Genomic DNA, 25,456 nt, shown 5'->3' with positions numbered 1-25,456 from the left:
TAAGACACTTAATTAACCGTGATAGTCAATTAAATTAATTGGGACTATTTTTGGGGGCAAAATCAACGGGCGAATTCAACAGTAAAAAATTCAACTGATGTCTTCGATTATAGCTTTTGTTCAACAAAAGCAACCTTTATTCTGAGCTAGTTTTTGGTAGCTCTGCGCTGCATGCTATCGCAGTTCTCACTAATGACGAAAATCGAAAAGTAGTTTTCGATTGTCAAAGTTTTTAGTCGTCGACTTGTTTGTTTTCTGCGGGCAGTAGCACATAGTGCCGGGCAGCGGGCACAATGCCCATTGTGTGTTTATTAACACTCGGGCACTTCGGTGTAGACGGCAGTAAATCTTTGGTCCACATCTCAAACCAAACATACAAGCTATGTCAGCTGTCGACATCGATAAAGTCTCCGGACATAGTTTGATATCGATGACATACTTCTGACGTATGGAAACGGTCAAATTCAGTCACAAAACCTGTAATACATTCAGTGTGACGTTTTTGGGGCATATTCCCACTGCTTGAATTAAAAACTTAAGCAAATCGTAGGTGAAATGTGTGTAAAATAGTTAATTTGAAAAATACACATAAAAAGCACACATTTAGTTAGTATTGTCCTTGTACGAAGAAAACGCAAAAGACAGTTTGGGGTAGTGGTTACGTCACCAGCAAATGAATATGTACTTTGATTCTTACATATAAAATAAAATATTTTTGAAAATTGGATTGACATGCGGGCATAGAGATTAATTTGAAGAATGGGAAGTTTATTCCTAAGTTTATTAGTTAGTTTATTCATGAATAAACGTGTTTTATGAGGACGAAACTGAAAATTTGCGTCACGTTGGATAAATATTGGAAATAACTAGGAAAAACAGTAACCTAAAAACTTTAATGAGACAGTTTCACATCTACAACTACTTATCTTGAAATTCTGGCTAGAGGTAACAGTAACACAAGAAAATCTCGTATTTAATAAAAGGTGATATAAACGAAGCTACATTTATGCTAACTTTAAAGTACCGTAGCCTTTTTATATGCTTAAAAACTTTAAATATATTACATGTATCTATATTTATTTTTTGGACATTAACAAATTTTACATTGACGAAAGGTTAAATGATTACATACTTAAGTCGAAGGCTGTATGAAGTGTAACTAGAGTCACTATTTGATTCGATTTCTTTCTGGGCGCGAGATGTTCTATTATTTCTCCGAGGATGGGGGTGGATGTAGTGTTAAACTAAATTAATCGTTAACTGTTCGTTTTCTTACAGATTACTTTTTCGCGACCCCCCTTGACCATTATAGGCATGCATTAATATAGGCCTACAATTGTTATTTTGTAAAGAAAGACTCAAAAGAAATATTGATGAAATTGCGATAGTTTCCCTATATAGATATTAACCATAAATCAATTTTATTTATTTTTATTTTGTAGATGTTTAAAGTGATTACAACTGTTATGTTTAAGCAACTCATATGATGGCATTAGATGAGAGATAGTTTATGAAACTATCTAAGCTATTTACCTTAGTAGCCTTTAAAAACATTTTACTTAAGTCTTCAAATCAAATCAAATAGTTTATTCAATCAGAATTAACAAAATACAGTACTTTGTTGCAATGTCTTCTAACATTCCAGTCAATTGAGTTCAAGTACTATATACGTCAATTTCTTACGTCATCGGTGTTGCTTACGTAGGTAAGTCGGATTAGATTCCCTGATAAAGGGATGATTATCAAATGTTTGTAAATATACTACGAGATTTTGATCGATGAGACAATTTCGGAACATTTCAAAACTAAAGAATTCTGTATCACCGGTGATAGATAATTTTTTGTTTGAATAAAATCACACATTACTGTAACTGATAATTAATCAACAAGACAACAAGATGCGTATTTGGCAAAACATGTGCGTCAGGTACGTCTGCGATCTGCGAAAATTTGATCGAATTTCATCAGACCTCACATCTCTTGGCTTATTGCCTATGGCTGACCTGTGCCTTTTACGCACTTCCTGCATCATCCGGAGGGTCCTGTCAGAGGAGAGACCTCAGTACCTGAAGGTAAGACTGAGAGCTCGCTCAGAGATGCGATCCCGATGCACACGGCAGGATGACATGCTGGAGATGCCCCGTGTGCGCTGTGAGTCCGACCGTTGTGGGTTTTCTTATTTTGCCCCTAAAATCTGGAATATATTGTCATCCAGGACTGAGCCAGGGGTGTTGGACAGTGAAAAGTCGTTTAAAAAATAAACAATATAACAAATGGCTTGAAGAATGGTAAAATAAAAAGGAATAGAGAACATATTTTAATTTTTAATTAGCCTAACTTAAGATTTGAAAGTTGCCTTTGTTTTATATTATTTATGTTGACGTGAGTTGTTTTGAAAAACATATGTTGTAATATGAAAAACGCTCAAGAATAAAGACGATTTTCATTTCATTTCATTCATTTCAGAAGAGGGAATGGTAGTGAATAAGATGTCGGCTTGTTACTGACTAAGATCAGATGATTGTAACAAGGATCATTGAAAAAGCCTCATGATCAAGTTTTGAACCATTAACTTTTCTCATGGTCGACAACCAGTCCGGATATATTCTAGACAGCCAGTGTTACCGCGACACATCCATCAAGTAGTTGGACTGACTGTCCAGTTTCGGCCAACAGGGAACCGTATATCAGGCGAATTTCAAACCTGGGACTGAATGTCCTCCCAAACCTGGCTCCAATCTCGAGACCGAGTACACCCAAACAATCGAGCTCAACACAATCTAACACCCTAAGGTAAATGCACCAGTAGCTGACAGTGCTCCAGAAGCTGACAGTTTGAGTTTCTTTACATTATAATGTGGTCTCTTAAAAATATTTACACATGATTGCATTGTTAGAAGAACATATGTTTATTCTTGATTTGTTTACAAAAAAATCAGTGAAATTTAGCCCATACTCGCTGAATGGTGGTGGTTTGAAAGCGACCCTGTCTGTACACATCACATTTAGTCGATTCCCTTAATGAAATTGTTAAGAAGGTAAGTTTGGTTTTTAGTCATTTCGCTAAATTTCTTAAATAGTATTAATGATTAGGCTCATTATTTTTATCAATTATACCTTTGTTGACAATTTCATGATAAAATTGGGGTGTTAGGGGTTTTGGATTAAAAATTATATCAATGTCAGGCTTTGGTACACAAAAGCCATACAAGTTCCAATAGCTGACAGGGGATATTTGCTACTTGCACAATATTAAATTGGTTTTACCCATCGAAATTTGCATGCTATTTATAATTTATGTGATCTCACAATTTTATAAAATGATTTTAATTTTTTAATTAATAAGCCAAATTATCTAAAAAAATGTATATATGTTTTAAATATAAATAAAAAATATAAAAATTTTTTTTAATCTAAATATTTTTTTATTTTAAAACATGTAAAATAAATTTTCTTAACAACGTTTTACATGATTTTATAATTTAATTATTAAGTTAGATTTTATTCGTCTTATAAATTATAAAACCCTTAGGTTTAGCAGCTAGTACATGTATAGTTCCAGTGTCAGCTACTGGGACAACTGACTGTCAGCTACTGGTACAAGCACTTTTTTCACTGTCAGCCACTGGAACACGTACAAACGTTGAATTAAGTTTAAAAATGTTATAAAATATATTTAAAAAACCCTTTTTGTATGACAAATTTGAAAACTACACTAAATTTAGAATCACATAAAATCCGTAATATCTCTTTAGTTCCTATTTATTCAAAACCACGGATTATTAAGTGCGTATAGTTTCTTATACTGTCAGCTACTGGTGCGTTTACCTTACTTACCACGTGTTATCAAAATAGCCAACGAGATGGAGACATAACGATCTGTTAAACTGATATAAAAGCCGGGTGAAGAGAGCGGCAGGTGGACCCGTCAACATGCAAAGTTCGGCGTTCGGCGCGCTGCCAAGCGGCTAAACGCTCAACTAATGACTCGGTAAATTAGTCGCTAAGTGGGGGAGGGGCGCTATTTATAGGGGACGGGCCGCGTTTGGGCAGTGATATATATCTTTCTGATTCCCTGACAGTGGTTATTTGGGGATGCGCCTCGAGAGACAGGCGCCGTTGCAGAGTTTCGGGGGTGGAGATGCGCAAAGAGAGAAATTGGTTGGATAAAAAGAAGTGAAATAAATCAAAATGCCTACAATAAACGCACGGGCGATGGGGTGGTCATAGTTTCCACACTGATCTCATACAGCTAAACGGTTCGGGTTGTCACCGACAATCTGGTCTGAATATCACCGGGGACAAAAACCTCCGGTGTTGAGCCTCTCCCTCTTAGATATTGGGGTGGGTGGCCGTGACGTCACAAATCCGGAGCATTTTGTTGTTTATGTACATTTTAAATCTATGATCAAATACACTTAAGGACCATTTGCTGTAGATTGTTGCAAATAAGATAAACTCTAACCTAAATTTTATTCGTTCAGTTTTCATTTTGATTGGGAAAAATAAAATTTTGAGAAATCTGCTAGCAAAATAAATCAAGTGAAAAAAATGCCACTTGGTAGGACAACTTTCAACAAAAGTTATTAGATTTTTGCTAGTTAAAAACTGGACCCAGCTTTCCTAATTATCATGACTAAATGGTCTAACTGGTCTAACCTAACTAAAGAAACACTTCACCAGAATCACAGCAACACAAGGCATCTCACTCCAGTCTAACTCATTTTGCAATCCCAACACAGCGTTGTAATTCTATCTAAATGTAGTGATAACGATAATACCCAATAACCTCAATTTAAAATCCACCGTCATCTTACTAATATTATAAATGTACATAATGAAGTTTGTGTGTTTGTTTGTTTGTTTGTTTGTTTGTTTGAAGTTCAATCACGCATAAACCACTGGACGGATTGGGCTGAAATTTGGCATGATGATAGCTTACATTCCCGATTAACATATAGGCATATTCTTATCTCAAAAATCCTTTCGGGCTCCGCCCCAGTGGCTCTGTAATTTCCCATGTTAACCTTATGAGTATTCATATTTAGGAATTAAAGAATTTAGTCAGCTGTTTCAACTAAATAAGTTGGTTCTATGATATGGAAAAGCATTAAAAAGTTATAAGATTTACCAACAGGGTGCAGCACTATATTTTTTTTGCATTTATGAAAACAGCTAATTTGAACTAAGAAGCAACAAAAAACTGTGATTCGCAATGAGAACTGTCAAAGTAGGATTGTTTACAGTTATGTTTATGTTTTTCATTTCATGAATAATTTGTAATATTTTGCGAATTGTTGATAATTTATTTTTCTCTATCGTTTAGGTGAAGTGGTAGAACATTATGGCTATGGTAGATGTGTAATACTATAGAATGCTGTAAATTTAAAATAGCAAATTTTATCAAACTGTCCTCCCTTATTGCAAACGCATAGCTTGAGTATAACTGCAATAAGCATTTTATACTTATATTCCAACCCCGTACGAAGGACGGGTACTCTGCTAGTATGTGTATATTTCACAGATAATCTAAATATAAACGAAGCGAGAAAACTAGCACGTGTGAGAGTGAGAAAGCGGGAGACTTAAAGAGGCGCTAATGTGAGACCTCCGAACTGTCATCTACTGGAGTGCTTCAGTTTTCACCATGTGGCCGCGCGGTGACACCAATGATGCATGCAGCCCACCTGTTCCCGCGCCATATGTATGAAAGTCACACGCGTCGGCACCTTTGACGAGGCTACTGATGATGTTTTAGCAGGACGTATTAATATTTTGGTTTGTGAAACAGTTCGGCGCTCTGGAGAATTGTGACGTTCCTAACGACTTGCTTTCGTTTCTACTAAGTGTAGGCGGTTCGCTTTGAAGTTTAGATTATGTTTGTAGTTGGTTTGTGGATTGCTACATTGTGGTTATCTATGTTTTGGTCAGTTGTATTTATATTCTATGCCATTGTATAATGATGTGGATATTCCAAATGTACCAACTAGTAGCAAATCGGTTAGTTTCTTACACAAAGAGGCAAAGAGTTTACGCATAGTCTAGTCTACCGTTAAGTAATGAATAGAACCATTGATTTGTATATACTGACCTCCTATCACTGACTTTGAATATAGCAAGATGACTTCAAATCTTAAGCGTGATGTTTAAATTATCTAGGTAGGGATCCAAGGCTTATTCAAGTTAGAAATGCAAATGTATGGGAAACCATATTTTAATGGACTGTAAATTACCGTAAACATTTATTTCCAAATCAAGCATGGTGAAGAGAAACTGACAACAGGAATCAATTAATGATCCGATCTAACAAAAGTCCGAAACTTCACATAAACCAGGATTTGGGCCGAACTTCCACTAAAGTAAACGAAAAGACACAATGAAAAGGTATGAAAATCACGTTGAAATGCAACAATGTATGGAAAGCTAGATTTAATGTACCGTAAATTATTAACAAGCACCTGCCTTATCTCTTGGCACTTATCATAAAGCACTTATCCGCCTAAGTGCTTGGGAAGATATAGTTGCAAGTTAACACCTTGCCTAGTCGTGGTGTTGCTACAGTGTATCAAATGTTACACTTCGGTCGGTTTCATCCGAAATTCCTAGCTGTATAAGATGTTTCAAGTTTCAAGTAACTGATGTTTGGAACTACGAATGTTAAAAATGTCTCTAATATCTCTAATTGCTAAAATTCAGACAGTAGTTAAAACTTTATTGGTTGGTTTTCCATCAGTCAAAGAATACTTTGCTCATGTAGGATGGTATGATGTTTTATGGACAAGTTTGAAATGTTAAATTCGTTACTGATGGCAGACTTATGATTCAAATTATCGAGTGTATAAAAATAGGTGGTGTCCCAACTCGTGAATGTTAAATGCAAATCTTTCATAAAATACGAAACACTGTTCTGACGCAACACAGGATTTTTTATACAAGAGTTGAACAAGAAAGATAGCTTCTCACTAACAAACATGTTTTCATTACAGTTAAATAAATAGATTTATTTTAATTATATTTGGTTTTTATAAAAAAAAATATACATATATTCAAAGGGGGCAATGAAATGGGTATATTAGAGAAGGACTTAGCCAGACGATCTGGTATTCTGCCAACATTTTACTGGATGGTTTTGAAAAATAAAATCTTTGTTGGTAGAGTTTAGTTTGGTACTAGTATTTTCTGTAGAAGATTCATCAACTGTTGCATTGGGTAGATTTAAACACAGTTCATTCAATTGTTTTCAAATTTACCAGGGCACACAAAAGAATAGTACGAATAGTAGAATAGTAGCAAAATACGTAAATAATGAGTTGAGGTTGAGGACATAAACCCAAAAAGCTTTACCAAGCAGCTTAAAGTTGGTGGCCAACTAATATAAAATTAGTTATAAAAAATCTTTTAGTTTATCACTTACCAGGAGGTAGTCTGGGAGAGAAGGTCTTGCCCCGGAGGACAGAGTTGTCTTTAGCTTGTATTGCTGCTTCTGCTTCAGTTTCGTTCAAAGTCTGGAACCAAAGAGATTAATTTTACTAAACATGTGAAGCAATGACTTTGAGTAGAGCAAGTAGACTCGTCTAAATCTGGTTGCTTTATAATGCTGAGAAATGATAGTGGCGTTTTGATGTTTTGCTCGCCTAACAATCTAAAGGTTGCCGGATCGGTCCTGAAGAAGTCGAAAAAGTGTTGATGGTTCAAAACTGGATCAGCTGGTTAACCAAATGCTCCTGGTTAACGAAACAGCTGTCGACAACGTAGCTATAAAGATCATCACACTTCATTCTGCACTCATCCTTCACTCATATTTTGGTTAAAACACGCACACAAATGGCATCACAATCTTAAATGATAATGTTGAATATGATGATTGTTCTTAACTTCCCCAGCTGTCCTTAATCATTGGAAGTTTTATCAATAGCAAAAGAAAAAGTGTAACACACGTACAAAAGGTGTGTCACTTCATCAGCTGATTTATTGATTAAATCGTCTGACCAAGCCATTCAAATCTAAACTAATAATCTTAAGTCATCTAAAATTAGCCTTGTATTATTTTATGCCTAAAGTACGCCGATGTACTTTATGTAGTCTTATCAAGATAAAAATAACTTCTTAGATAGGTACGATTTTAACATGTTTTGTTCACGATTAACCAATACTTGGTTGATCTATATTCACGCAAAATTGGTATTTTTAGCCGCAAGCATAAAGATATTTGTTGATTGACTACTTAATGCTTCAGTAACAAATATACGCAGATCATCTCAATCGATTCCATATCCACCCTGCATTTTACACAATGAATATTTAAGCTTGGACCAAAAATGAATACTATTTTCGCAAGACCCATAACCTCCTCAACCTTATCAAAGGAATCCCAACAATTTCAACTTGTAAGACATTGCTACACCTTTGTTCGAGCTACTGTTTTGCGCACTTCTTTGTTGCAAATCCCTACGAGCTCGGCGTTCGCACTCAAATGTGCCATAGGATTGGCGCCGAGCCGTTAAATAGCGCAAACGTGGCTCACGAGCCAGACCGGGTCACATAGGCTGATGAGGTGGCAACTGGCAACTGCAGACGGGAAACTGCAAATTGCAGCGAAACTGGGCTTTATCAACTGGAACTTTGTCAGGTGTCGACTGCGCTGGTAGTTTAGAAACGCGGTTGGCAACTAGATGAATTGTAAAACTTTCTAGTCTAGCTAAACTATACAATATGTTAGTGGTTGTGGTTTAGAATTTGTGGTTTTAGATAAGTTTAGATTTGGACGACGTTGAGACATCAGGTTGCGTATTTTAAGGTGAAGACGAGGGTTCAGGGTTGAATGAATGACAGCTGTTTTGCTGACTAAGATCAGCTGTTTCTTTAGCCAGCCATTAAAAAAACCTAATCATAAAGGACAGCTAAAGCTGAGTCCATCTTAGAACGATGATAACGCTACTGACATTTCTCAGGATCGAACTTCCGAAATTCCAATTTCTAGACGAACACTGGAAGTTGGCCACTGCATTGGCAAACGCTTTCAAACGAGGTTAACTTAAGCATGTAAATCTCAATGTGAATTATTGAGATTTATTGTTTAAAGTTGGCAACTAGATGTATTAGAAAACCCTTTTAACGGAGATGTGCAACATAACTATGTAAATCTCTAGTTCGTGGTCCCATTTTAGGGCTTGAGGATTGCATCTGGATACATTGGGAAAGATTCGAATAGAGAGAGAGAGTTATGCAACTCAGCAATACAAATGTGAATTTTAACGGTTGAGGCAGAGAAAATCTTTATTCAAATTATCTACTGGTGTATCACTCTCACACAGGTCTACGATGTCTGATGAACAGGGTATACAGCAAATACATTGTCTGTCTGTTGTCGTGCGTGCATAATCAGACATTTGATTTGTGTGACGGCTAAAATCACCGCGCAAGTCTTCTAGAACCTTGTCAAGGGGTATACTAGGGGTGTTCCAAACCCCTAAAGAAAGGGGGTGTCCTCCCTTGGAAAAGTTGGTATTTTTAAAGCAGTTTAGTGTATTTCTAAAGCCAGTTTAACTGCTAGTACTGTGTACAATGCCCTCAGTTACGTTTTAGGATGAAATTTATGTTTAAATTGATATTTCCAGAGACAAATCGGAGAATTGATGACCCCTCTTCCACCCTTGGAATAACCACCAAATCAAACACGCAATTCAAATTCCCCTCCTTCTATTCAGACTTCACTTGACCGAAGGGCTTTTGATTGCAGAAATATTGAGGTGAAAGAACGCTGCCACTTCCCAAGCAGATCCGCTAGTATCTTAGCCCCTTGGATGCTCGATTGTGTCATCAGAGCCTCAATGTATGCTTTGGTATACGACAATCGACAACCGATCACTGTAACTTGTACACGTCCCGTGATCGACGTGTGAACGTGTCGCGCGTGTCGTATGACGTGTAGACGTGTAGACGTGTTGCGTGTTGCAGACGTAACACGACCAGCTGGTCAGAACTGCTGACAGGTTGTCTGCGACTGACCTGCCTCACATAGTCTCGTAGTGGCGAGTCGTACAACTGGGCATATACTCAGTTCATACCTAAATTATAATTGATTCTCGTTGTGTACGCGAGAAATCGTGAATCATAAACATAAAGTTGCACAGCAAGGATTGAGTGGGAGCTTTAAAAGGCACAAGACGAAATGATGGGTCCTCAAGTGTCCCAACATTACAGCAACTAAATCGGATGAATTAAATTCTCCCGGTGCTACCAATGCCAGTCTCTACAGAGCCAAAAACAGCGTCGCTACAGTGACGATTCTAAAAAAATCTGTAACCACGCTCTTCTTTAAATAACTTTGTGGAATCTTTCTAAAACATCATAAAATATTCTTTACTTTAACCTTTGCTTGATAAAACATAGATATAACACTGTTGATTTTCACTCGCTAAAACTATGCTTTCTATGTATTCTACTTGGTATTATCAATTTCATTTACTAATGCTAATCCGTTTTCCCGAAGCAAGTTTTAATCCTAAGTAAAACGGTTGAATATTTGTTGTGCCGTCAAATGACCCGTTTTTGTCGAGCGATCATGGTTTCGAGCCTAAAAGCACAATTTTAAGTTGAAGAAAAGAATACAAAGTAGAAACAGCTCTTCTTCATCACTGGTGTAATTAAGTGAACACTCTCGTTCCGTAATTGTTTAAAAGTGGTACCAACGATCAAAAAAGTGTATTTTCTTTGGTTGTATTTTGTCTGATTAACCTGTTGTTTTTATTGGTAATGGTATTCAACCTTTTTTGTTTATATAATTGTGATCCAAAGGTTTAATATTATTAATTCTGATAGCCCCTGGACTACGAATAATGACTTATATAGGCTTACCTCCGTCAGTAGTCCAAAAATTGTGTCTTATTCAACTAGTAGTTGAAAAAGACACAATTTTTGGACTACTGACGGAGGTAAGCCTATATAAGTCAAAGGTTTAAGTTGCCCTTTAGGGCAACCCACTCGATATTTCATTGCAAATATACATGGCAAGATATAAAGATACAGAGAACTGGTTGAACATATAATGAAAAACATAGAGGGAATGAAAACTATATCCTAAACTAGAACACGTTAGTTGGAAATGCAGTATACATGTATATGTAAATGCTGTATTACATTTCTAATCTATACAATGCTGAGCTATCCTTACAACTTAGAAACTTTGGATATGAATTTAAATTTAACAACGGTTTTTAACCTGGCGAATCTAGTTTCTTTTCGCCTGCTAATTCAAACACGTATTGGGCAATTTGTTCAAAATAGGTGGAAAACTGAGAACATACTGGAAAATGTTATCTTTGGGTGGACCGATGCATCTAGGTGTCAAATGAGGCAACTTAAACTGAATTATTCATGTTCACCCCAAAATGATTCAAGTAATGATACTGGAAAATGTTACGACTAAATAGAATTGTTATTGGTCGATGGTCAGGTGAGGTTAGGTTAGGTGACTACTCGGCTGCTTGAGATTTAATAATTTTTGTAAGCCAGCAATACATAATGTGCTCGGGATGAACAATTTTCTGACTCTTAAAAATTACTAAATTTGTTCACTTTGTTTTCTGTCCTTAACAACTCGTTACACGGCAATAACATAATAAATAAAAACATTGACTAAAATAATTATCAAGATATACACTATACAGGCCTACAGGGTAAATTTACCTTCAAAATAAATTCGGTAAACGCCTCAAACGTTATCTTATTCTTCAGTACATCTTTCAGTACATCCATCTTGTAGATTGGCACAACTAATTACAGTAATACGTATAATGTGCTACTGGGAGGTACAGGAGGTATTGGTCCGTGCGTCAATTGATATCAGAAGTACGTAAGCAAAGGTAAGCTGGACTCAATATAGTAAACAGATCAAGAATGAGTTTGACGTAAGCACGAGTTGAGGTCAGCATGTTTTAGCCAGTCCATTGATAAGTTCTTATCAGTATTTGATCTAAATCTTATCAGTAAAATTTTTAAACCCGACCTGGACAATGGTTTCCATTAGAGAAGAGAAGACTAAAACAATAATTATGAAAAAATACTAAATTTTAAAATTATCTATTCTGTGTATGGTTTTAGAGATCTCAATACGGTTCGGAAAAATATGTCAAACATTTTTTGTTCAGCCTTATTAATCCTTAAATATTTAACTTGTTGGTATAAACACCACCTTAAAAGTACATGCTTCATAATTCGGCGTACAATAGCGATTTGTAAATTAAGAGCGCAATGATCCATTCCCGCTCTAGAGCAGCAATGAGCTATTTTGCGCACTGTTTACAGGTATGGCAATGTGATAATTTCCATGTGTGGTAGGAAAATAATTATATCTCACTGTACGTTGTGATGTCTCGTCCCGTATTAAAACCAATGGATGCAATCATTTTCTGTTTTGAAGTCAAAATCTTGTTCACGTACATCGTTCTAAGTTGTATAGAAAGAATGATAAGAATGATCTTTTAAGTTCGAGACGAAGTCGAGAACTTAAAACGATCGAGAGCTGCAAAAACATTTCGGTCCGTGGTACGAACGCTATTTTTTACCACACTATACCCTATTACCACTATTCACCACTATAATAACACACACTGATAGTCAACACAACTACAACTTTAAGGTTTTGGGAAGAAATAATTTGAGGAATCAGCAAAAATAATAATAAATAGTTGCTAGGGAGCGGTGACAATAAAACAATTCTATTGCAATGCTATGGATACTGATTGTGTATTTAATATGCATTCATGTTTTAAGAAAGTAAGTGAGCAGCTGATTTTGCGGCCCTAGGGATGTAAAAACCTGGGTCCCCAAATGACGATGACAGCTGGCATTGCCAGCAAAACGTAACTTTCAGCCACCAATTAACGTATGTAAAACAGCTAAAAACATCATAGTGTGGTGAAAAAAACCTAATATACCGTTAAAAACAGAAATTATTTATTACTTTAACGAGCTATTTACTTTAACGAGTGTTTTTGATCCACAAGTAATGGCCTTAAGTTACGCCTATCAATGGTATAGCGTGGTTGGTCGAGTTATTTACGTAACAACTGCCACCGTGATCCCGTCGCTGTATTTCTACATTGTACATGATCTAAAGGAAAATACAGTAGTAATATTTTTTATTTTACCTTCCAATAATCGAGAATTAATTTACATTAACTCTTGTTGCATAAAAAACATTCTTTCAGTCGGTTAGGTGCAACATCTTAATCTTCAAGCTTCTGGTACATTTAACCTGAATCTCTTAGAGTATTTTTATGTGACAAAATGTTTCAAATATTGTTTACTGATTGGTACAACCCTTTTAAATCGTAATTATGTGTGTAAATTCAACTATATTTTGAGTGATATAAATTATTTGTGTTTGACGCATCACTGCCATTAAAAGGCAAATCAGAGTGATATATTTAATTACTTAACCCCCAACCTATCTCCCTCCCCCATTAATAAACGTCCTTGTGAATATTTTATTGCAGGGGCACAAAATTGTTTTTTGATCTTAACTAATCTTTTCAAACTCTGTTTCTTTTTGCTCGTTAAACTTAAGCTAGTATAAAAAAATATTACTGCAGGTATTAGGTATGTCACTACTTTTTACCACTGAAAAGTGGTTAAAAACTATTAATTGAAAAACAATATCTGTATAAAACTGCTTTGAAATGTTTGAAATAGAAATAAACATCTCCTGCGTACCACGATCCTATAAATATAGAGTTGAATTAAAGTTATACAGTTGTTGAGAACTAAATACTTGTATCTAGTTGAAAATATTACTTGCTTTATTTTTACAAATAATAGTTTTGTGCTTAAACTGTAACTAGGAAGCGGGATATTACTTACAGTAGGCCTATCAGAAAATAGAAAATTTTAGTTTTAAGAAAAAATGGTACAATTTTAATTTGTTTTCTAAAGTCAATTGTGGTTTTTACGTGATTGAGTAACTAACATTGGTCTACAGACGAACACCGTTGGATTGTTAGATAATAGTACAGATAGATTTGAAGAACCAATTTTGTTCTCTCCCGTGTCTTCTTCTCGATGCAAAGCACGGGTATATTGGCTGGTTAAATACAAAGGAAAACTTACCATGTTAGCAAATACTTATAACGTGTACAATCTAATGATAATTTGCCGAGCTCAAACCTGTGTAGCGTAAACTTATATTCACACAAATTAAAAAATGACAAAACTTGATTTCGCGAAAAATTTTGGGGTCTACTCTGAAAAATAACAAATTTCCTGAAAACACAAACCCTTTACGGTAGGAAAAAATTACATTTAGTACGATCATAAAAAATAACCAACGATAGCTTTTTGTAAACTACTTGAAATGTTAACATTTTAGTGGCAGTTTGCACAAAGAAACCCAGCTGTTCGTTTAACTAAAATATATTTCACTGAAACAAACTTAAAATGTTATCGTCAGCTGCTACACGTTTTCCAAATTAAAATTCCACTTATAAAATTACCTTTCTTTAATAAATATAATCCTGCAACAGAAAAATTGTGCAAATCCGTCCAGTGGTCGATTCAGAATCATCGATTAGAAAACTCGTTCCACGTTTAATATACATAGGCAAGAGGTCCAAGTTAAATATTAAAAAGAATAATACAGATGAGATACTAACCTTGGCACAAAGTTACTGGCCGTTAAAATCGTTTTAACACATTATTCAGTGATACGCTACCTCTTTAGGGGGACGGTCCGCACATAATATTAAAGTTAGCTAAATGCCACAAACCCAAACCTTTGACTATCCAAACCCAAACGGACCACCGAATAAAAATGACAGCCGTTTGAAGATTGGGCCTACTTGAATTAACAATTCATTTTTTACTCAGTTATTCTTTTGAGTTCAAATTCGCGACATTGTATTCGTTCAAAATTATTATATGTTTTAAGCTTGATGACTTTCTACAGACTTCTAGCGGTCGCGTCTCTGAGTAGATAATCGTTAAGCGGCTGTCATTTTTGACTCGGTTGTCCGTTCGAGTTTGGGTTTGCGGCATTTACGTTTAGTTTTAGAAATTATAAATTTTAAATGTATTGTAGGGAAACTGCTCGACATAGCATCATAGAAAAACGTCCAGTCCATGTTACGAAAAATGTAATTCAGTGTTTTAGATCAGTTAAAGATCAAATATATGTAAATCAATCTTATAACTAATAACAAAAATAACTTGTAGTGTTTGAGTACTTACATGTACTGTGATATTCCCCCTTACCAAAAATAATTTTAGAAATTTTCCGAAGGTGTCCATACATGTTGTTTGGTAAACGCTATGCTGTACGGGTAGTTGATAAGCATTGCGAATTATATCAATTATAGAAAAGGATTGATTTGTTCGAAAAAGAATATTAATATTCATTAAAAGAGCCATTCAAAAATATAAATACTCGGAAAAGTCATAAGATTATTTCGGTAGAAGACACCTCTTCAGGGTTCCATTCTCATCTCAGATAACATAAAAATACAGTATGTCTTATTAAATACGAGCTGTTGTATCCGTGCTTTGGAACAGAGAGAAGACACGAAATAAAAACAATGGATCTTTACAGCTGTTGTATAAAATAGTTACTCATCCGCCAACGCTTTTAAAATTCAACCTTACCATTTCATTTGATAAATGTTAATGGGTTTTCAATGAGGTTAAGTAGTGGTGATGGACATATTGGTTTTGATTAATTTTAAATCTTGTATAGGCTGATTTGAGAAAATCTCACAATTTTTTTTTAAATATACATATTTTAAACTTATTTACCTTCACTATTTAAGCCTACTTATCTTTTTTCTTTTCATTTAAATAACTTCTTGATTAGCGATCTTTACATTTAACGTTTTAGATCACAATATATTTAATTTCTTTGAATCACCTGTCTGAAATTGTGAAATAAACATTTGGCAGCTCTTTTTGTTTACATTGAAATGTCAAAGCAAAGATAAACATAATGAATTTTCCCAATCTGCCATAGATACCAATCAATATTTACTTTTGAAAACTTTAGCTCAAAACTCCTGACATCCACGGGGCGAAGCCCGAGGGCAACTCAAGGAAGTGAATAGGCTTCTTGACATTCCTAGATATATGGACCATCTTTGCATTAATTTTTCCGATATCGGATTGATATAGTCGTGACAGCCACACAGACAAACAGACACCACCCTCAATTTTATAATTGTATGGATACAAATATAAAAATAACTATTAAATTTTATCAACATTAACATAAGATATTAACATTTGATTAATTAATCCATACACAAAGCCCATCGCATGTCCATGACTTGTTTGCAAAAAACTCACGGACACCTTAGTAGCATTTAAACATAGTAATTTTCGAAGTTATTTCTTTAAATAACAGAGGTTGACTGAATTTTCAGATAGTTTGATAATTCGTTGAAAAACAGCATGTTTTTGTGGTGACTGCAGGCTTTGGTATTTAAAGATTGAGACAGTTCCGTAAAGAATATTAGCACAGTCTGGAGCTTGGAAAAATAATAATGTTTTTTAATAGGGTGTTTAAATCATGTTTATGCAAGAAAAATACCAAATATTTGAAGATTGAATCAAAAACCGTTCCAGGAACTTTACTCAATCCAAATACTAGTCTCAGGTTGTTTTCCTGAGTTTTTTTTTTATTTGATTGGTCTATAATTTAAATTTGTCTTTGTTTTGGATTATTCAGCACCTCATATTGGGACCAAATAGGTCATATTAAATAAAATCAGGCAAAGTAAAATGCAAGAAAAATTATACAGTCAGTAAAATACACATACCTGCAATGGATAAATAAGCCATTGATTATCTTGATACAGACTTCACTTTGTCTATGTGCTCAAAACAAAGTTGTGAATCAATGATTAAACCAAGAAAGCGTTTGATGACATGAATCGATTTTCCTATCACCAAGAATAATGAAGATTTCATTGTTATTTGTGAGCTTGATGTCAATAAAATTGGTTTTACCTACGACAGTTTTTTAAAGTAGCCATTTCAGTCCAGTTCTTAGAATTGAAAAGTTTCACTTTACAGCTGTTTACTTTCATATCCGCATAGTTTCATTTCATATCCGCATAGTTTTCTCATATCCACACAGGTAATGGACCAATGAGGTTCAAGTATTGAGAGAAAAGAATTAAAATTGAAATGCTTCGAACGTCAACTAATCAGCTGATCAGCTGATCAGTTGACCAATTTAATTGTTGACCCGACTTGTTCATGTTGATACTCGCGTATTCTTAATTAAGTTGGTGGAAGTCCAAAAATAAATGAAATATTTGCCGAATTGTACCTGATACAATATTATTTATGGTAAGAATGCTGCTAGCAATGTAATATTTAACGAAGTTTAACAAACACGTAATTACAGGAAATCAGCTGATTATACAACAAGTCGTTGCATCACTTTCAGTGGCAATGACAATACACGAAAACATAACCTCTCTAAAAAGTTATCAGTAGTTATTGTTAGTAATTAAATCCAGATTGATAGTAATTAAAAAACGATCGTAGGTAAAGTAGTGTACGCAACTCGCGTTAATAGTCTTTACGACACTCGTAGAAGTTTTAAAGGCACTCGCCAAGGCTCGTGCCTTAAATTTTCTACTCGTGTCGTAAAGACTTACTTAACGCAATCGTTGCGTAAACTACTATTACAGTACAGAGAGATTATTTTCAGCCAACCAAGCAAGAAACTACTTTGAATGAGCGCGATTTCAAGCAAGATTCAATCGATCATTATCTCTGAAGCAATTTTGAAGAAGTTTCTTAGAATTAAGACTCATTTGGTGCGATTTCAAAATTTTTCTCGCCGCTTCGCAAAAACATGAGTTGTACATTAGCATGAAATGATTTAGGATACTTAATCTAGAGTTGTATACTGTATTCTTGTTTCTCATGCTATTCATGAGGGGTAACTTGGTTTTTGCCGAAACGAGTAAAATTGTAATACATGTCCACTTTACGAACAAGTGACTGTAACAACCAAAAGTGTATTGTTTTTTACAAAATAATATTGAGTATTAACTTAATGTTGTCGGACACGAGTTAATTAGTTATTATTCGTTCTATACAAATTGTTAATATTATCTGTATTTTGTACCGTAGTTTAAAGGACATAATATTATGTTCCTATACCCCGTGACCACGTACAGGTTAAGCTACTGGCTTTTTAAATTAACTTATTTATTGATATAATAAATTATCTTCTTAAATATGCTGCAATTTTATAGAATCGTTTATGAAAATTTATTTTCACCGCAAAATAGATTCATGACAATAGATTTAACCGATATCCGCGTTCAATAGCCGTATAGTATAAATTTGGCTTCTACACTTAAAAAACCGGAGCTAAAAGACAACTTGAGCTAATAATCATTATTAATTTTTTATATCATACAATGTTTTTTATGCATGCTTTGTAAAACTTTCCAATGTTATTCTGTAATGTTTAAATGTGTTGTGTTATTTTTGTAAACTTTGACGCGACCAATTCAAGAATGGTTTAAGTTCTTCAAGTTTGTGACCTGATGATGATGCGAATGCATTGAAACGCGCGTAGTCCAGTATAGGAACAGAGGAATCACAAGGCAGTTACATGTATTTTAACCTTTTTACAATATTATTCTGTAAACTTGTTGTAACATGCTACTGTTTGCAAGTTTCTTATATTGTACTGTAGACTTGTATCATATCCCTGCTGCAAATGCACTTTGTCACTTTCATCACCACGTGGTTTTCCTACTTTTCATAAATGGTTTCATTAATAAAAAATAAAATGGCAGAAAATACCAGATGGAATCAGCACATAAAATAATTACAACAGTGAATCGACGACAGATAAACAGAAATCGACAGAAAAAATGTAGAAAAACGAGTATAAACTGACTGCAAACTCATCCTCTAATCATTAATCTAAATACGAAAAATCATAAATGAATACAATGGATACTGAAATGTTAAACAATAATGCAATTCAATTTAATCTTAGATAAATTTATCATTATAAATTAATTTGAATTAAACATTCTTCCATAGATTTCATTTCGAAGAAACCTCATATTTGACGTACTCCCATGAATTTTTTAAACACATTTGAGTCAATTTTAAAGTGAGTTACTATCTAACGCTAGAAGGTGAATTTCTTTATATGTTATTACACTTCCGGCACACTATATAATTGACATAATACACATAAGTATAACTATACTTTCTACACCAATGAGATGCTACTGGACATTGAATAGATTTGAAATACATTTTGGAAACAATAACTCGCGACAAATGATTTCCGATTTTGAGTTCCGGATCACGTGGAGTATTTAATATTTATAGCGGGGGTTTAATTATTTTTGATTGATTTCAACAATTAATTTTATAATGTTTCGTTTTCGCTTAGCTTATTATGATAAAAATTAACATAATTTTTTCATCTATCAACATTATGTAAATAAACAGATTACTTGTATACTTGAATTCTTACTTGTATACTTGAATCCTTACTTGTATACTTGAATTAGTCATATTTGACAGAGCTAGTCTGATAGAATGCGTTATAAAATAATTGATAATCGACCTGATTGAAACTCCGAAACAATTAAAACCAATATCCTAAATGTATCTATTATAATGTGTGTTCTTTGGTTATAATACAATCCTATTCTTTTTTAACTGTTTATACAGATTTATCTGTTGTTGTTGTTTATCTATTGTTAGTCTACATTCGCTCAGTTTACTTTAGTTTGTTTTCAAGTTATTGCTATTAATTCATTAAGACAATGTCCCATTGCATGTTTGCCTTGACCGTCACTCATAGTCATCTTGAAAATGAATTGTTTATTGTAAATCTCATTTTCTTTTTTGACGAGGTTAAATTAAAATTACCCTTCTACTTTTGATCTGCATAAATATTGTATGGAATTTAAATGAACATGTATTTTGTCTACTGTTGTATTTACTTTGTATATTGTTGTATGTATTTTGTCTACTGTTTTTGCATTTTTAGAGTAAAAGCAGCGTTTTATCAATTCAAGATTATTAATTCTGGTCGAGTTTTGATATTTGAGCGAAATGGAATTCAAAATACAATTCACATACATAAAGTTTTCAAATATTTGCCCTTTCGGTTGAGGTCCGCCGAAGGAGACATTTTCTTAATATTACTGATTAATAACTAAATTGTTTTTACAATTTAGTAAAGTCCCCTAAGTGTGAAAACAGCCCGTTGAAATACAAAGTAAATAGAAATGTTTATGTAAACAATGTAAAAAAAAAATACTTTGTCAGTTTTCCTGCAAAATATTTTCATGTTAAGTATATATAATGAAACAAAATACATAGTCTAGATCACTTACCGAACCCTGCATTAGATGAGAGACCATCACTCTCTGTGGTCGAAGTATCTTCTCTCACTTCACAATATCTTATTAGTTAAAATAGTTATGATTTAGGAAATAATATTTCAAGTTCTATGCATGATCCTTAACTTCGTGCAAGAAAATGACACAATATCTAAGCACTCCCGTTGATGGTAAGGTGGAAAGCTATAAATACAAATGTTATCACTATGTTGGACACAACTTACTGACGTTAGGAATTAACTAAAATTTAAAAAAAATATTGGTTGGTGAATTTGGGGAAATTTTTAACACTTTAAAGCACAAACTTTAAACAAGTTAATGAGTTGAGTAAAATAATCGGAAATCGTATACCGGAATGTTTGTTATAGATCTGTTAGTGGTTAAATTGCATAAACTTCTTCCAATTTCGAACGCGAAAGAGTTGGTTTTAGCGCTAATTTGTAATATTACCTTTTTCGCGCGCGCGGGAAAGTAAACAATTAATTCACCTGTTCCGGAAGTGACCGAATTCGCACGATATCACACGATTGATCGCGGCAATCGCTGTGCGTTTGAATGTCCTAACATGACAACATTGCAAAGTCAACAAGTTCCACGGTTACACAATCGAAACACTACAATCGGTAGTTGTGGCCTAGATTTGTGGGAAAAAAATTCTAGGAACCGGGTTATTGAAGGAAAAAATATTCTTAAATCGGGAACTGATTAAAGCTGTAACATAAAAGCTATTAACACAGAAAATATAGTTTTATCTGTCTTAGGGGGTGGTTTAAAAATTAATACAATCGGAAAAATCCAACATTAAATTCAACCTGTAGTTGAAAAATAAAATAAAATAGAAATACAAATCACAAATCTAAACTCCCTTAAGAAAAAAGTAAAATAAAATTACGCAGAAATCCAACAGCACACCAAGTCACAACTCAAACCGCGATACAAAATAATTAATTGCGAAACTTTACGCGCGAATAAACAAACTCAACCGATAAAAGACAAATTTAGCACCGCTTGTTGACAAAGAAGCTTCGGAAATGTTGAGGAAATAGTGTCAAGCAGTGTTCAACATAGATAACTTTGTATACAAACACTGGGCCACAAATTAAGTACTTTAAAGAGCACTGTTAACACACTCACAGATGTCAAAATATACAGCACATAATCAGAGCAGGACTGTAAACATAGTGTGGCTAGGCTGCTGGGGCGAGGGTAGTGCGCATGCGTCGGACTTAGCCACGCCCCCCGCCTCTCATTGGTCCACGGCCGCCATCCCGCGACGCCATTGGCCCGCTGATTTATTTGTTGGGTAATTTTTTCGCGCAACGAGGTGTAAAGTAGGTCTCGCCCTTATTTAACGGCGTGTTGTCGTTATGCCATCCGATATAGTGTTTTCCTAGAAGAGTTTCCGCCTTGTTTGAATTTGTGGTTAAATTTAGCCTTGTTGAGGTTTTATGGGGCATCGAGGAGTTTTTGTTTTGGTACTGAAACATAGGTATAAAATGTATTTAAAGAATGAAACAGTTGTACCGTGTAGGCAAAATAGTTCATGTATGTTGTGTTTATCAGTTGCGCAGCTGTACTTTCTATCTAATTTTGTACAAAAATAGTGATGCAATTATTATTAATTCAATCGAGGGTGTTGTTGGGGTCAAGGGTTATTTATTTGAAGGATTTTTATCTGAATACATTATTTGTGGGTAATATAAAACACAGATGATTGACCAAATGAAAAGTACTTTAATTCATTAATTGTTGGAAATTCCCTTTTACAGGCTTAAAAAATATGAAGATATTCTACAACATTAACTACCAACTACAAAATTGATAAATTATTAATAAATAAAAGAGTGATCGAGAATTTTCAACAATTGAGTGCTGTCCAACTTAATTAAAATTTAATCCAGAAAATACGCAAACTACCATGAAATACAAGAACAATAAATAAGAATAATAAATTCATTGAAATATTTATAGCCAATAAGTATAATATTTTCTTTCCCGAAACAATCATGTTACTTTGACATTAAACAATGTGTGTAATTTTTATTCAAAAAAATAAAAGAATTTCTCCTGTCTAAAAATGTAAAATATAACTACTCCAATGGTTATACAACCTATAAAAATTGGCACTTTATATAATTGCTCTTTTGGCACACGTAACGTATAAAATTGCAAGTTTAGGTTACTCTAAATTAATGGTGTGAGATTAATCTTTTTTGTAAAATATATTATGTGGATGTACAGCTAGAGTAACCAAAACACACTAATTGATGCAGTTACAACATATAGTAATATTTTGATTAAGATATTCTTCATTGAAATGGACACTCCATGATAATGATACAATAGTTTTAAAATTAAAAATAATTTAATTAAACCGAATCACCGACAGAGTTTGTTGCCGTAAAATACAATTTTATTTCTTATACAACATAATTTTAGTAATGTGAAACTAAAAAACATGTAGAATAGCTTCTTTTAATGATCCCATCAAATGTTATAGTTTGAAAACTAAAAATTCGAAAAGAGCATCAAATAAAACACTACGTGAAAAAAAAACTAGTTCACTATTGTTTGAGTAGAACATTGATCAGTGATGGATGTTTATTTTAATCCAAAGGTCAATTGTATAATTTGTTTAAGGGTTGTTTCATAAGAAGCAGAAGTATTTAGGTCTACCTTTTACAATTTATACGTTTTCTTCCCACATAAGATGAGCTATGAGCTACTTCAGTACTACAGTTTAACTACAAAAATATCTTCATTCTTCCCAAGCCTGCGTCTTCTTATCTGCTCTCAACATTCTTGTGTAATTGACTACTTAATCTGTTCACCTCTTCTTCAGATGTCCAGAAGGCGTTTGGTCCTTCTATATTTGCTCTTAAAACAGCCCCACCCCTATCACACATCTACATGATATTCATATGAGATCCCAGTGCATTTCATATGCCTGATTTTTGTTACAGCAACCGCGTTTTGTGCTTGGAAAGGCTACCTGTTCCCAATAATTGATTCTTTATTGTCTTTAAAATTTGAAATTCCAAAGAAGAAATATCTCACGGACACAAAGTGAATCGCTAATTCTACTAAAAACTAGAAACTCAAACCAGGATAAACTTTTAAAATTGTTGGACTATGGAATAGAATGATGACGACTTAGTCGAAATCGATGGCCATTTCATGATCTTAATTTATATCTATATCATCCATCCTTGTCCATCTTGAACGTTTGCAGTAAAGGTAATGCTCGAGTAATGTAGGAAGGCATTACGTATTAAGTTATATCCTTAAAAGGTATACCTTTTAAAATTTCATCAAAAATGGCGACCATACAAAGATAGGTATCTTAAGTCAAGTATGAATGGAGATGAGTGGCGCGATCTTGTAGTCTTGTTGCTAAGGCCGACATATTCCTTAGACACAGCTGTTAATTAATAGCCCATACAGCCAATGATAGTGGAATCTGAACAGTATTCTACGAATTGGCTTAATTATCAGGATAGTAACTTACTGCGGTAATAAGGAAGTTATTTATTTTAAGGACCTGACCTACCCCAAGCTTCTTGAAGCATTCATTGGGTCAAATGAGGAAAACTTAACTCGAATTCGACCACGTGGTGAGAACTGGGGCAAGTTCGGGCCAGTTAAGTAGGTCTGGGGCGAGCTGACTCTATGACATCACGTGCTGACGATGGATTGAACCATCAGCAGTATGAACAATGGTCACGAGTCTGGCGATTTAAATGTTTAAAGAGTTTTAGTGGACGATATTAAATGACCATGTCAGGTCTATTTGAACAAAATTTGATAGTTTTGTTTCCCACACTTATAAGGTATTCAATAAATTTATCATCAAGGTGAAAGGGTGTCCTAAAGTAATACAGGATTTGACACAGAGGACGGTATCCGGGTAACTGGTGTTATAAAATACCATATTATCGTTGTCAATATAATTATCACTTGAGATGGGGACGTGTATAATAATGTTATCAAACAGGATGCATCCGCGCTTCTAAAACAAATGAATATACAAAAATTGTGATTGCAAGAACTAAGAGAACTTAAAATAAATTGTTATGTTAGTGGAAAAATAAATGATGTCTAAAGAAATGCCGCTTGGTTCCAGGAGTATGAGGAAAAATATATAATTGTTTTTATGACCTAGGGGCGTAATTTTGTAAAACAATTTTTTAGGTGAAAACTACAATATTATTCAAGAATTTCCTGACATTTCCTTGCTTAAGGAATGAAAACACCGTAGTGAAACATTAGGCCTAGTTGGTCTATTTACGTCTTGGAGAAATTTAACTGAATTTGCTCCAAAACATTTTATTTAATTTGCAATTGGAATTATTAAACTAATGAGAAATCTAACGTTCTTTACGAGTAAATAGTACAAATAGAGGGTGCTGTGTATTGTTTGAATACAATACAAAACTTTAAATTTTAAACATGTTTGCTAGATTAAACCAAACAAGTGTAATACTTGGTTTTTAATTTAAGAATGATTAAAGTCTTTGTTGGAAGGAAAATCGACCGCTAAAACGTACCTATGTTATTATGGAAGTGTGTTTTGTTTTTTAAGCCCAGCTGATTTTCGTTTACGGGGAGACATCAAATAACAGATACAACAATGGAAATTAATTTACGCCCCACTACACTATTTTGACGAACTTCCCACGCAAGGATTTAGTCCAGAAAACAGCTGTTTGCCGCCAGCTATGGGGTTTCATTGCGTACTACTGTACTGTAATGAGTTTTACCGGACACCAATCAGCTGATTATACTGTATTTGGGTGGCAATGAATGGTTATAAACAAAAACATAACCTCTCTTAGTGGTTATTGACTAGTGATTGTTAGTCCTTTAGTTGGTGGTGATATGTAAGGATTTGTACAGATTTAGTAGTATAGCGTAAACTATCGTACGTAAATCGTCCAAAATGTGTTTACCGGACTCGTATGGTAATCCCGTACTCGACTTCGTCTCGTTCGGGAACAACCACTCTCGTCCGGTAAACACTTATTTTCAGGACTAACGTAATATACTATATCGTATAATCTCTCATCAAGTAG

General features: G+C 34.2%; 1 protein-coding gene across 1 annotated transcript in view; it reads left to right on the top strand.

Annotated features, from left to right (window-relative positions):
* The first annotated feature begins 11,795 nt into the window (after nucleotides 1-11,795).
* The window catches only part of LOC128993176 (serine protease inhibitor dipetalogastin-like), a 45,607-nt gene continuing 31,946 nt past the window's right edge, over nucleotides 11,796-25,456 (top strand). The window contains exon 1 of the mRNA XM_054416938.1: nucleotides 11,796-11,819. Coding sequence (XP_054272913.1) covers nucleotides 11,796-11,819 — 24 coding nt within the window. The remainder of the gene's footprint in view (nucleotides 11,820-25,456) is intronic.

This window comes from Macrosteles quadrilineatus, unplaced genomic scaffold, assembly GCF_028750875.1.
Source record: "Macrosteles quadrilineatus isolate MER2022 unplaced genomic scaffold, UCM_ALF_1.0 Scaffold_4__1_contigs__length_99947679, whole genome shotgun sequence".
NCBI lineage: Eukaryota > Metazoa > Arthropoda > Insecta > Hemiptera > Cicadellidae > Macrosteles > Macrosteles quadrilineatus.
This window is presented reverse-complemented; position numbering and strand designations above follow the sequence as displayed.